Source organism: Elgaria multicarinata, chromosome 2 (genome assembly GCF_023053635.1).
Source record: "Elgaria multicarinata webbii isolate HBS135686 ecotype San Diego chromosome 2, rElgMul1.1.pri, whole genome shotgun sequence".
NCBI lineage: Eukaryota > Metazoa > Chordata > Lepidosauria > Squamata > Anguidae > Elgaria > Elgaria multicarinata.
Genome location: NC_086172.1, coordinates 109,000,110 through 109,012,025, shown reverse-complemented (window position 1 = coordinate 109,012,025; position 11,916 = coordinate 109,000,110). Strand labels below are relative to the sequence as shown.

At 45.8% G+C, this 11,916-nt stretch overlaps 1 protein-coding gene across 1 annotated transcript; it reads right to left on the bottom strand.

Moving 5' to 3' along the window:
- Window positions 1-956: 956 nt before the first annotated feature.
- DBX1 (developing brain homeobox 1) lies at window positions 957-7,636 on the bottom strand. The gene is made up of 4 exons (XM_063118801.1): window positions 7,258-7,636; window positions 6,438-6,539; window positions 3,670-3,869; window positions 957-1,331 (listed from the first exon to the last, which is right to left on the bottom strand). Exons 1-4 carry the CDS (start codon window positions 7,634-7,636, stop codon window positions 957-959), a joined length of 1,056 nt encoding a protein of 351 aa, XP_062974871.1.
- Between the last annotated feature and the right edge of the window lie 4,280 nt (window positions 7,637-11,916).

Sequence of the window (11,916 nt, the reverse complement as noted above, 5' to 3'; positions counted from 1 at the left end):
CATAGAGATGAGGACAAACGTGGAAAACGGTTTAAAGTTGGTTGGTGCATGTGAGATTCATAAATAAGCATGAAAATGTTCAAACGTGGTGCCTAGCCAGGTGCCAAGTATTGCTCACGTGGATACCAAGTATTGGTTTTGGAGCCGAGTGTTGCTTTTGCAGGGGCACAGGAATGATTTGGGGCTCAGTCCCAGCACATATGCTCAGCCAACCCTCTGTAAGCATACGTTCAGCAAACTAACACAGGAAGCAGAACTTTGTTCCACCTGGCCTGGTATTGCTAACACTGACAGGCAGCGGCTGCCTGGGATTTCAGACAGGGGTTTGTCCAAGCCTCACCTGGATATACCAGGGATTGTATGGAGGATCTGCATCCAAAGCAGGTACTCTACCACTGAGCTACAGCCCCTCCTCTGTGCTACAAGCCCTCCTCACTGATTTACATTGGAAATATTATTAGCTGAATTGTAGAGCACAGTATGACTGTGAAGGCTAAAGTCATGAACAACCAACCGCATGGTTTCTGCAGGTGTAGCAGCATCTTGTCAGAGTAGGGTGTATGGGAACAGATTACTGATCAGATTACTGATCCTTTGCAGAAATGAATACACCTGGAGTTTAATGTAAGTGAATTGCAGCTGAATTCTGCATCTAAATCAATGTGCTCTTAATAACAAAGGCTGTTTATTTAATTTCAATGATTTTTAGTCATTTATTACTTCCTGTTGAAAAGTGCAAGGCTAGGAGGCTGGTCAGCAACCACACCAGGAGACTATAAAGGCCAGGCTTTCTAATCAGGGTAGCCACACAGCATATGGCATAGAGAAGACTTGTGGATGTGTGGCAAACAGTTCATTTTCTCTTTATTGAAGGACACCACCTCTTCAATTAGATAGTCCTCAGTTTATTTGCATCTTTGCAATGTCCCCTTTTGTGATGGCAAGAATTAGGGTCTCTAGGAGACCGTAATCTCTTCTTCTTCATCCTCCCCCTCCTCATCCTCGTCCTCTGAGTCTGAGAAGTCTGAGGGTTTGCTGGGACTGCTGGAATGGGTGGGAGAAGGGAGCATCTGGGAGTCCAACCTGTCTCTCAGGTGTGAGTGCTCTGTGGACTGGTGGTAGGTTAAGGAGTGCCGGGGGCTGGCTGGGCACAGTGGTGACTCCGCTTCCTCTTCCTCCTCCCCAGAGCCTTTCTTGCCTACATCGCTGAGGTCTGGGTGAGGGTTGAACTTTGTGGGCAAGGTTTGTTCCCGGCAGCCACCGGACGACAGGAGCTCCCTCTCCTTGGAATTCCTCCACTTCATCCTTCTATTTTGGAACCAGATCTTTACCTAGGGTTTTCAAAGCACATTGAGAAGGTCATTCCTCATCACGGTAGCCACATATATGACGTGAGTTCTCCCTAAAATACTCATTTGAACAGAACCATTGGGGGAGTAGAATCCTTGCCTACCTCACCCAGGCTCTCAAGGGAGCACTCCACAGTGTACTGTATTTGAATTGATGCAGGTCATCACACTTGGGGGGACGGGGACTCAAGTATACAAATATACATTGAAGAAGAAGCCATAAATCAATAGCTGCAGAAATCTATGGGATTCTGTGAACTAACTCAAGAGGTCTGAAAAGCCTGTGTGGAAATCAACAATTACAAGAGGAGACAGGATTCCTTGCATATCCCTTTTTTAAAATGGCAGTGCAGCATTGAGACAACCAGTATTTGACTTTCCAGGTCTGTTGTCTTGGTCAAGATAGGAGCAACTCAAAGTTCAAGGAAGAATTGGTGTTACTTACATACCTGCATCACAGCAGATAGTACTAGATTATACTTTTAAAATGAGAGATAAAGAATGCCAACCTTTTGGTTGCCTTCCTCTCTTCTTTGAGTGCCCATTATCCTCCTCCCAATGCTGTCAATTTTTCAAGTTGTCTCCTTGGAATAAACCTCTCCTTCTCACACACACATGCACACACACTTTCTCCAAAAATGGAGTAGTATAGAGGCACAAGCCTATGCATGTTTTGACAGAAAAAGGTATTGCTGGGGAATGCTGGGAGTTGTAAGACTTTTTTCTGCCTAGACGTGCATAGGATTATGCCCTAAAACGCTGAGCGAAGGATTAGGAAGTTCCTGGTTTGATTTTCATAGGACACTAGCAGCAGTAGTGCCTCCATATGGCAGAGTGAGCATGCCTAAAGCTACCTACTAAACTCTTGGCTGATGTGAAATTTCAACCAGGGACTCAAACTAGCCACTATATGACATCAGATTTCAAACTAGGCTCTTATCCTAGCAGCAATTCCTTGGAAATAAATTTCATTGTTACAGTGGGAGCTTTCAATGAATGGGATGGAGACATTAGCCTCACTGGTAGAGATTATGACAGGCGTTTGTTGTATATGGCATATAATAGGTTGGTTCCAGAGTTAGTTATGTCTAGAGTAGACCCACTGAAATCAATGGGACTTAAGTTAGTCATGACTTATTAATTTCAATAGTTTTATTCCACTCTGAATCTACCCAAATATTTTTAGGTTTTGGTTTTAACTATAGGCCCTGTCACCTTGGTTGATTGTTTAATAAAAAATTTTATTATTATTATGAATTGTGTTTTTTAAATGTTGTAAACACCCTAAGTGGTGCTTTTGTACCAGAAGAGTGAGATAGAAATGTTTTAATTTGGTTTTAATGAGAATAACATGCTCATCCCTAACACTTGGTGGTCCCAATTGGGGGGAGGGGGGAAGCTATTCATGCTTATGTCTCATTGAAATCAATGGGATTATAAAAGAACATGTTGAAGAAGTTGCAGATGGTGGGATTCAAAGGTGCAACCTCACAGCCAGTGGGTCTTATCTATTGGCCTTAATTGCAACAAACTTTATCTGGATTACCGTGTGAAGCCTCTGCTTTTCACCACACACTTACATCTATGGGGTTTTGCAATCGTGTGATGAAAATGAATGACGTCTACATGGAAAGAGTTTGCCATGGGGAAAGCACACCAGGTAGTAAAGCAGTCATTATGAACTGGCTTTGAGCCTAGCCTGAAGTGTTAAACACAGAAACAGCATTCAACTAGAAAACAGAGTTTCTTCTTGGTAAATGCCTATAGCAGCCGCTCCCAACTTGGGACCTTCCATATATTTTGTGGTTCAACTCCCATCAGCTCTATCAACAAGGCCAATGAGTAGGAATTCTGGGACCACTCCAAAATATCTGGAGGGCATCAGGTTGGGAAAGGCTGTCTTATAGGCATTAGGGGTGGTTGACTTTCACTTGATGTGGCTGGACTTGGGTTTATATAAGTATATATACCACTCTATCCCAAAAGTATTAACTTGAAAGTGTGTGTCAGTGAGTTTCACACACCCTAAACAGAGAGTGGCTGCAGGTGGTGGTGGGGTACATTCCAATTGGTACACTCAAGAAATATGTTCTACTGAAATAAATGGGCCTTGTTGTCTAGTAAGTAGCGTTAGACTTTGCATGCCAGCTGCATTAAACTTAAGTGACTTGTGGTAAATTAGGAAACTTGTAAATTAGGAAACACTCATTTGCATGAATGGGCATCTCACAAACTGCCCCTAGGATGTAATACCCAGCCTCAGACCTGCTCCAACTCTGTTTCAGATTCCTTGTGATTGAATAAGAGGGTGGTTAGTTACCTGGGAGTCTTTCAGGCCCAGCTTGGCTGCCAATTTCTTTCTGTCTGGTTTGCTGATGTATTTCTGCTTCTGAAACATTTTCTCCAGAGCTTTGCGCTGCACATCCGAGAAGACCGCCCTTCGGAGCATTCCTCTGCGTGGTTTCCCTCGGGCAGCCAGGGGCCAAGAGAATGTGCCAGGGATGGGCACCACAGAAGACGCTGAGAGAAAAGGAAGAATAAGTACTGTCCAGTGAGTCAGCCAACAATAACAAATAAATCTTGGAGGCCAGAGTTCTCCAGTTCCCAAAGATAGATTCCATATCCCACTGAGGTCCATGGCAAATCTTCCTTTGATTTGCATGCCTCTGGATTTTGTCGCTAGTCCAATTCTCTCTTTTCTCCTTTTTCTTCCCCCCTCTTCTCTTTTTCTTTCTGCACACTTTCTGAGTCAATAAGATCAGCACCTACAAACCTGAATTAATGAAAAGGAGTTTACGCTTAACTTAACTGTTCTTTTCAGCCAAGGGTAACTAGATTAGATACATCAAGTGAATGTATCTATAGTTGGTCTGTTTTGTTAGCAGATTCAAAGATGTGAACTTTGAAAAGGAAACACCAAGAAGATAGATATATAGTTTTAAAAGTTCTCTTTTCTACAAGTATTTAATTTTCAGAAGGCCCAGGCACTTTATTATATGCCACATTAAAATAACAGACTCTTCTGACTGCAGCAACAAAAAGCACCCTTTTTAGATGCAAGTTCTGATCAATCAGTATTCATCTTTTTTTATATGAATCTTTCCTCCTCCCCCCTTCTTCCTTACAAAACCTGCAGAATTCACTCTGAAGACATGAAAAGTAACAGCTAATTAGCACATTGACTGGTTCCCAATGGGATTGGTATGATAAAAAGGGCAGAGTTTCGCCTTTAAGCGGAAAGAAAAACTCCCAAAGAGAAACAGAGATTCTAATGAAGCGTGAATGGTAATTGTGTAGTAATGAACTAACAGAAAAAGACTGAGGACAAGCAGCTAAAGCCATATATTATTGGAACAAAAGAGATTTACACTTTCAAACTAAACACAACTGCATGCCAAGTTCCTTGGGGAGAATACTGATGACACAGCCTTCTCTTTCCCCAAATCATTTTCATTAAATGGACATGAAAAGCTATATATAAGGCTCAAGTTGTTTTTGTTGGGCCATTCAAATGCTGGAGAAAGGAAGCAAATTCCATTATCAGGCGAATGAATGGGGGAGCCCTTGGCTTTTGGAACAAAATATATTAACAGGTTGTTGGTGGGGTGATATTTTTGAAAGTTGTTCCTCTTAATCATTAACTTTTTCAGCACAAAAATTAAGATCTGAAGTTATTTTGGTTAGGTATCATTGACTGATTATTTAGGGCATATTCTTGTTAACATCTTTAAGAACAAATTGACATGAGTAAAGAATTAGGGTAGAAGGATTTGCAATATGTATATTCTATATCTAACACACATCCTAAAGCTGAAAACCAAACTAGCAATATAATATTCCTTTAATAATAAACAACAACAACAACAACAACAAAAGGATTAATATAATTTATGCTAAGAAGTGATACCTATAAATAAGTCTTTTATATCCCTCTTTATTTAGAAAAATTTGGAGGGAGGGTTTACAGGGGGAGTTCTTTGTGGTCGCCTTTCCAGGCACTGATCAGGTCTACACCTGCTAAGCTGCAACAATGCACCAGCATCAGGTACCCCCAGACGTATCACTGGGCACTATATCTTACATTTTAATACTCTAGTAAAGTGGGAGGTGGTATTGATATAGTAACATCAAGTCGGGTGTATTTTTAGATAGAGTGAGGCAGCTGCCTTGAGTAGCATATTTTGGGTGTCATGAAAGGGCAACAAATGATTGGTTATTTGGTTTAGTATTGTATTTTTACTACCAGTGAGGGTGAGAGGTACTAGAAATTCAGGTGGTTGGCATAGGGTACTAAGCACCTTGACTTGAGGCAGGGAGGGATGGGTCCCGTTTGCTCATCTGCTTAAGTCAGAAAAAAATCTCTTGAGTCAGCCCTGAGTAACATTAAGTAGCAGGATGGTCAACAGTCATCTGTTTGGTAGGGCCACTCACCCCGCTGCTTCCAAGTCCTTGGGAAATGGATATAACTTTTCTAAAAGCGAAGGTTTTGGAGGGAAGGATGGATGTTGGCTCCCGCCACACTGAAGTCCCCAGACAAGGAAGCGCTCCATGTGGTCTTGTGAAAACGTTGGCAGAGCGAATGACCCTTAATGGGAAATTAGCCCATGGCTGGTAAATGTCTATCAGCAGCAAGGCCGAGCCAGCGCCTGGGCTCTGTGTGTGGCTGCCCGGAGGGAGCTGACCAAATTGGTCATGGTGCTGAAACTTTTGTTGGCGATCGGGAAAGAGCACAGCAACTCTGTGGGAAAACCGCCGCCCTGAAGAGGAGGCCGGCAGCATCTCTGTCAGAAACGAACCGCCTCACATTCGGACCATGACAATCTCGGCTAATTTGTAGCGCAGGGGCGGCGGGGGAACTGGGAAGGAAAATGTCAAGCAGTCGCCGCTTGTGCTAAATAGGGCATCAAATTGGCGCGACTGATTCTTGAATGTTGTACCCCGTCCAACCTCTGAACTGGAGGACGGGGGCCTATCCCTCCCTCCCCCACTGCACGATCCCTCCGAGAGAGAGAGAGAAAGAGAGAGAGAGAGAGAGAGAGAGAGAGAGAGAGAGAGAGAGAGAGAGAGACCGACCCGCCCGAGACCTACCTGGAAAATAAGAAGATCTGATAAAAGGTTGAAAAGACCCCTCGAAGTATGGGAAGGAGAAGGTCTTGGGAGGAACATTCTGGATCAGTGCTTGGGATGTTTCTGGGGAAAGAAAACGTGGATTAGAGAGGAGATTTCCCCCCCAAACCCAGCCCAACCCACCCCCGCCGCTAGGAACGGAGGACCTGGGAAGCAGAACCGCGCAGCCCACTTGAAAGACGGAGGGGAGAAAACGAATAGGAGCGTAAGCGGGGCTCCGCGGGATCAGACCTAAAGCCGGTCTGCTGTACCCTGTTCTCCATCGTGGCCAACCGACTTGGCTCTGGGGAGCCCACAAAGTAGCAGAACGGATCGATCGATCGATCGCATTGCTAGGACCATAGCCCACTCTTTCCCGCTGCTGTTCCCTATCGGTGACTGCTGTTCAGAGGCATGTTGGCAAACAAATCATTTGCTATCCGAAAATGCGCAACTGGCACGCGTTTCTTTAATGGCCAGTGCGGTGCCACGGAAGAGACTTTATAGCAGCAGCTTATCTATTAAAACTGGAGAGAAGCTCCAGTTGCTCTCTCAAATAAAAAGAAGAAGCGCCGCCACATCTGGCTCGTGACGTGGTTCTGCTCGGCCCCCACCTGCTTTCCCTGGCTCTTGAATGGACGTGGCCAGAGGAAGCTCCTGCCCATCCCAGCGCCTCACCTCCACCCACAGCTCCTCGCCCGCTCGCCCCCCCCCACTATTCCCGGCAATCCTTGCAGCGATGTGGCCAAGGGACGCGCTGGCCGGGAGGAGAGGGCCGCCAGTCGCTGATCGCCCCGCTTACCTGTCCTGGGCGTCGAGGCCAGGATGGCGTTGACCCCAAACTTCAGGAAAGTGGCGTCGTTGCTGGGAGAGACGGAGGTCTCCGCGGAGCAGCCCCGTCGGGCGCCCGAAGCGCTGGCGGCGCCCAGCTCGGAGGAGGAGCTCCCCGCGTCCGTCCTGGCGCTGCTGGCGCCGGAGATGGGCGGAGACATGCTGGGCGGAGGGGCGCCGCTTCGGGGCAGGTAACTGGTCGGCCTGCTGATCCGGATGAGGTCTTCCACCAAGAAGCTGGAGTGGCCGGAGAAGGCGGACTGCAGCGACTGAGGCAAGGTGAGGGTGGGGGTGGGCCGCAGCAGGCTGGGGTACACGGCTGGCGGAGCGAGCAGGCTTGGGAACATCATGGCACAAGCGGGGGAGCGCGCGCCAGGCGGGGAGAGCGCGGGCCGGCGCACCTTTCCGCGAGGAAAGCAGCGCTCGGAGCGGTGGGGTCGGGGTCGGGGGTTTGGTTTGGTTAAACCCTAATCCTGGTCATGGCCCTTCTTCTCCCTCCCCGCCCCCGGCGATGGTCGTGCTCGGCCCCCTTCCGCAGAGGTCCACCGCGTGCGTCTGGCAGGGCTCTCCTGGCCCCGGCCTCCTGCGTCACGGGTTTTATAGCGGCCAGCGCCCCTCGAGCGCTTTCGAAAGTGACAGCTCCAACAATGGGGTCCTCCACTTGAGTTTCATTCAACCGGAGCTCGGGGCTCCCTCATTGGTCCGGGGGTGCAATTTATGATTGGATTAGACTTCATAAGCAAGCCACGCACAATAGCCCCCGCCACAAAGAAAGGGTAGTCATCAATTTTGCATATTGACCGCCTCTTTTGGAAAGGCGTCGCTCCAAAGGCGACCAGCAGGGTTTTGTTCCGAAGCGAGGCGCGCCCACACTCTCTCTCTCTCACACACACACACTAATTAAATGGCCTTTTAAAAAAAAGTTTCCAATGATATCTCGCCTCTGAAGGGGGATGGGGAAAGGGGGGAATTATTTCAAGAAAAGCACTAAATTTATTTGCGCTCTCTCTCTCTCTCTCTCTCTCTCTCTCTCTCTCTCTCTCTCTCTCTCTCTCTCTCTCTCTCCCCCTCCCCCCCGACCCCGCTAGGTTTAAGGAAATAAAGCGATAAATATTCATATAAACTTATCCCGGAGCTTTCTGGAGAATGGAAAATACAAATGAGGGGACATGAAATGAAATCTTCGCCGCGGATGAAAAGGGGTTTTGATATGGGATCCGATGGTGAACTGGGTGTGCCTCTTTCTTTCTTTCTCTCTCCCTTCCTTCTCTTTTTAGCCTGAGTGGCTAGCTTTTGGGACTCTACAGCGGCTGCATCTCCGAACACGCTTCCTGTTGCGAAGGTGGGACATTTGCTTTGGCGACTGCAGAGAAGGAAGGGCTGCATCGTAAATCAGCTTTCAGAGTGTAGTGTGTTCGCGTGCGTGTGCATCAAACTGATCCAAAGCAACCACGGATCTATATATAATGGAAATTCCAGTTACGAATATGTTTTTGTAGTTTACATCTATTTTTGAGAGAGGCTGGAATAAAATAAATAAAACTACTGATGTAAAAAAAAGCACGCTTTCCTAACTTTTCCTATTATTATTATTATTATTATTATTATTATTATTATTATTATTATTATTATTTCATTTCTATACCGCTCAATAGCCGAAGCTCTCTGAGAGGTTCACAACATTTACATACCATTTGGTACTGTTATTGAAAAAATTCCATGCATTAAGGCAAATGGCTTTAAATCAACCTCTGTAACGCATAAGAACTAATGTTTATGAACTCCCCATCTTTGATACAGAGTCTGAAACAAAGACTAGCTAAACCGAAGGCAGGTTTTAGACGATTTACGCTCCATATGTGACTGGATAACACCACTGATGTGATTGAAAGTAAGTTGTTTCAACCTACGCCCAAATCCCATTGCTTGATATCAAACGGATTTGCTTCCATTTAGGCAGGCCGAATCGGCTTAAACGCAAACGCTTTTATATGGCATGGAGTGGTGGATCTCAGCGGGGCTTTCCTTTTGCCACAGATATGCCCGCGCCTTGCCAAACGCATCAAGCCTGCACTCCGGTGCACGCCTACCCAGGAGTAAGCGCCATTGAGCCCATGCAGACTTTACTCCTGAGTCAACAGGCAGAGTTGCAACAGAATTTCCTTTACAGCCTGAGCGGCAACGTATTCCCGGCCGTTTTGGCTCTCAGAGCTTTTTTTTTTTTTTTTTTTTTTTTTTTTTAGCAGACTTTCTGTAAAGCCTAGCTATCAAAACATAAAACCCAAAGCAACGAATGCTAGGAAAAATGGTGGACGTGTAAATAAAAAGCAAAAATAAATAAAAATAAAAATGTGCAGCGGCAATAGAGGAGGGGGTGGGGAGATGTTTCAAAGTGCAAACTTTGCAAAGTGGTCGTTGCAAATGCTTAAAAAAATTAAAAAAGACACACACACCCAAACTCTCCCTCGCAGAATCTAACAGATGTGTTAAAACGTTGTATGTTTTAAAAGCACCCTATTCAGCCCTTTGGTGCTGAACCTTTGGCGAGCAGAAGCGTGCAGCGCAAACAAGCAGCCCTGATCCTATTAAGCATGAACTAACTGTCACCTTCAGCTGTTTCAATCCCCCGCTCCTCCTTTTCTTTTCCTTTTTTACGTGGGAGCACAAAGCTTTCAGCCTTCCAAAAATCTTATTAACCAGCTTTATTTCTTTCGATTGTGTTTTTGGTTTTGTTTTGGGTCTGGCTTTTGTGTGCATGTGCGTGCGTGCGTATGTGCGCCTATGATCTCCATGTCGATGCTTTAACCATTCAGGGAGAAAAGTGCATCTGCGATTTATTTCACATTAGGCGAGAAAGAACGTCTGTTCAACCTCTCCCTCGACTCAAATCAAAAAGTTATTTGAGGAAAGGCGAAGGGAATTAGCCGGCGAAATAATATGGCGGTGACAAGTCCCCCCTCCCCCACCTGCCTCGCTTTCACCCCACCCACAACCCCCGCCCCAAACCAACTCCCCCTCTCTGGGTGTCTTTTTTTTAACCCAATTGAGGCCAAAAGTGAGTCCTAGACTTACACTAAATTGAATAATTTGACATGTAAGGGATGATTTGGTTTTTAAGAAGTAAAAAAAAGGGGGGGACGATACAAAGGAAGCAGATTAGAATCAAATGGACACTGGAGTTTGGGCAGCCTCTCTACCAAATAATCCGAGTTTGTGCTGCGTAATTCTCCTTTCCCTCCCTAATATCTGCTCCTGGCTCATGCGAAGACTTCAGTCGTCGTCGTCGTCCCCTGCTCAGACAAGTGCAACTTTACTCCATCTTTTACACTGACTCCTAGTTTGGTGAGAACGATCACAAAACCGCCAAGACAAAAGGGAAAAAGTCGATGCTCTCTCAATCTTCAAAAGGCCATTCCAAAGGCACAGCAATGGAAGGCTGCAGTCTTATGCAGCCCCCCCACCACACACACACACACGTGGGCAGCTGGAGACACGTTCCTATTAAATCCAGTGGAACTTACTTCCGAGTAAACATGGATAAGTTCGGGCTAGCAAGTGTGCTGAGGATCCGAACTAAAGTTGTCAGTCTGCTTACCCACTTACCCTGAAGCAGGTCCAGATGAGTCCCACGGAAGTAAAAAATGCCTCCCTTTGGATTTGATCTTAATAGCGTTCCTTTGCAAGTTTTATTTTGGGGGGGGGCATTTTTGAGAGACAAATTATATTAAACTAAATGAGGGCGGATACAGACGGTCACCCAGTCCTTAAACACTTTTTCGTTTGTTTGGTCTTGCAATCGTGGAGGATGGAACTTGGCAAAAGGGCAGAATTATCCGATCTTTCCCAATAATTCTGGAGAGTCTGAGGCTGTTATTCCGAATTAATAATTAGAAACGGAAGGATCTCAAGGATATGGATTTATCTACATGGGATGAGACTTACCTATGTGTGTGTGTGTGTGTGCGTGCGCGCGCGCGCGAGAGAGAGAGAGAGAGAGAGAGAATGAGAATCCACTCCAGCGGTGCTTAGAATTAGGTTGAGCCAAAATGAAGCAGGGAAGAAAATGAAGGATCCTCTCCCCAACTAATGGTCCACACACAAGATCATACGTGAATTAAATAATCACTACCAGGAAACCCACCCTGGCTTTATACTTCCTAATACGAATTAAAACTTATTCAGAAGTATGAGATTAAAAACTGGAGTCCCCAGCACTGTTAAGAAATAAGGTAGAATTGGTTAAAGGTGCAATCCTAGGCATGTTTAGGGAGAAAAATGCCCTTTCAATTACCAGCATTCCCCAGCCAGTTATGCTGGGAGTTGCAGAATTTTTTCCCCTATCTAAACACATACATAAGGTTGCACCCGGATGTATTTAAGCTTGGAGCAGTGGAGGCTGGTAGCTCCGATTTCGGTGGGGCTATGATTCTATTGGGGATTTAGTCAGAACCAGCGACAACTCTAAAGGAGCTACCCAAGGTGCTGAAATCTACCCCAAACCCGGTTTCAGCACCCTGGATAGTTCCTTTAGAGCTCTGGCTAGTTCTGACTGAAATCCAGAATGGATTCACAGCCCCACCGAAATCAGAGCCACTAGCCTCCGTTGACTCAGAGGAACTTGAAAAAGAAG

Coding starts and splice junctions, on each gene's coding strand:
- DBX1 (XM_063118801.1), bottom strand. CDS start 7,636: ATGATGTTCCCAAGCCTGCTCGCTCCGCCAGCCGTGTACCCCAGCCTG. Junction 3,870..6,437: donor CAGATCTTCTTATTTTCCAG/GTAGGTCTCGGG, acceptor CTTTTCTCTCAG/CGTCTTCTGTGGTGCCCATC. Junction 1,332..3,669: donor TGGGCCTGAAAGACTCCCAG/GTAACTAACCAC, acceptor TGAAAACCCTAG/GTAAAGATCTGGTTCCAAAA.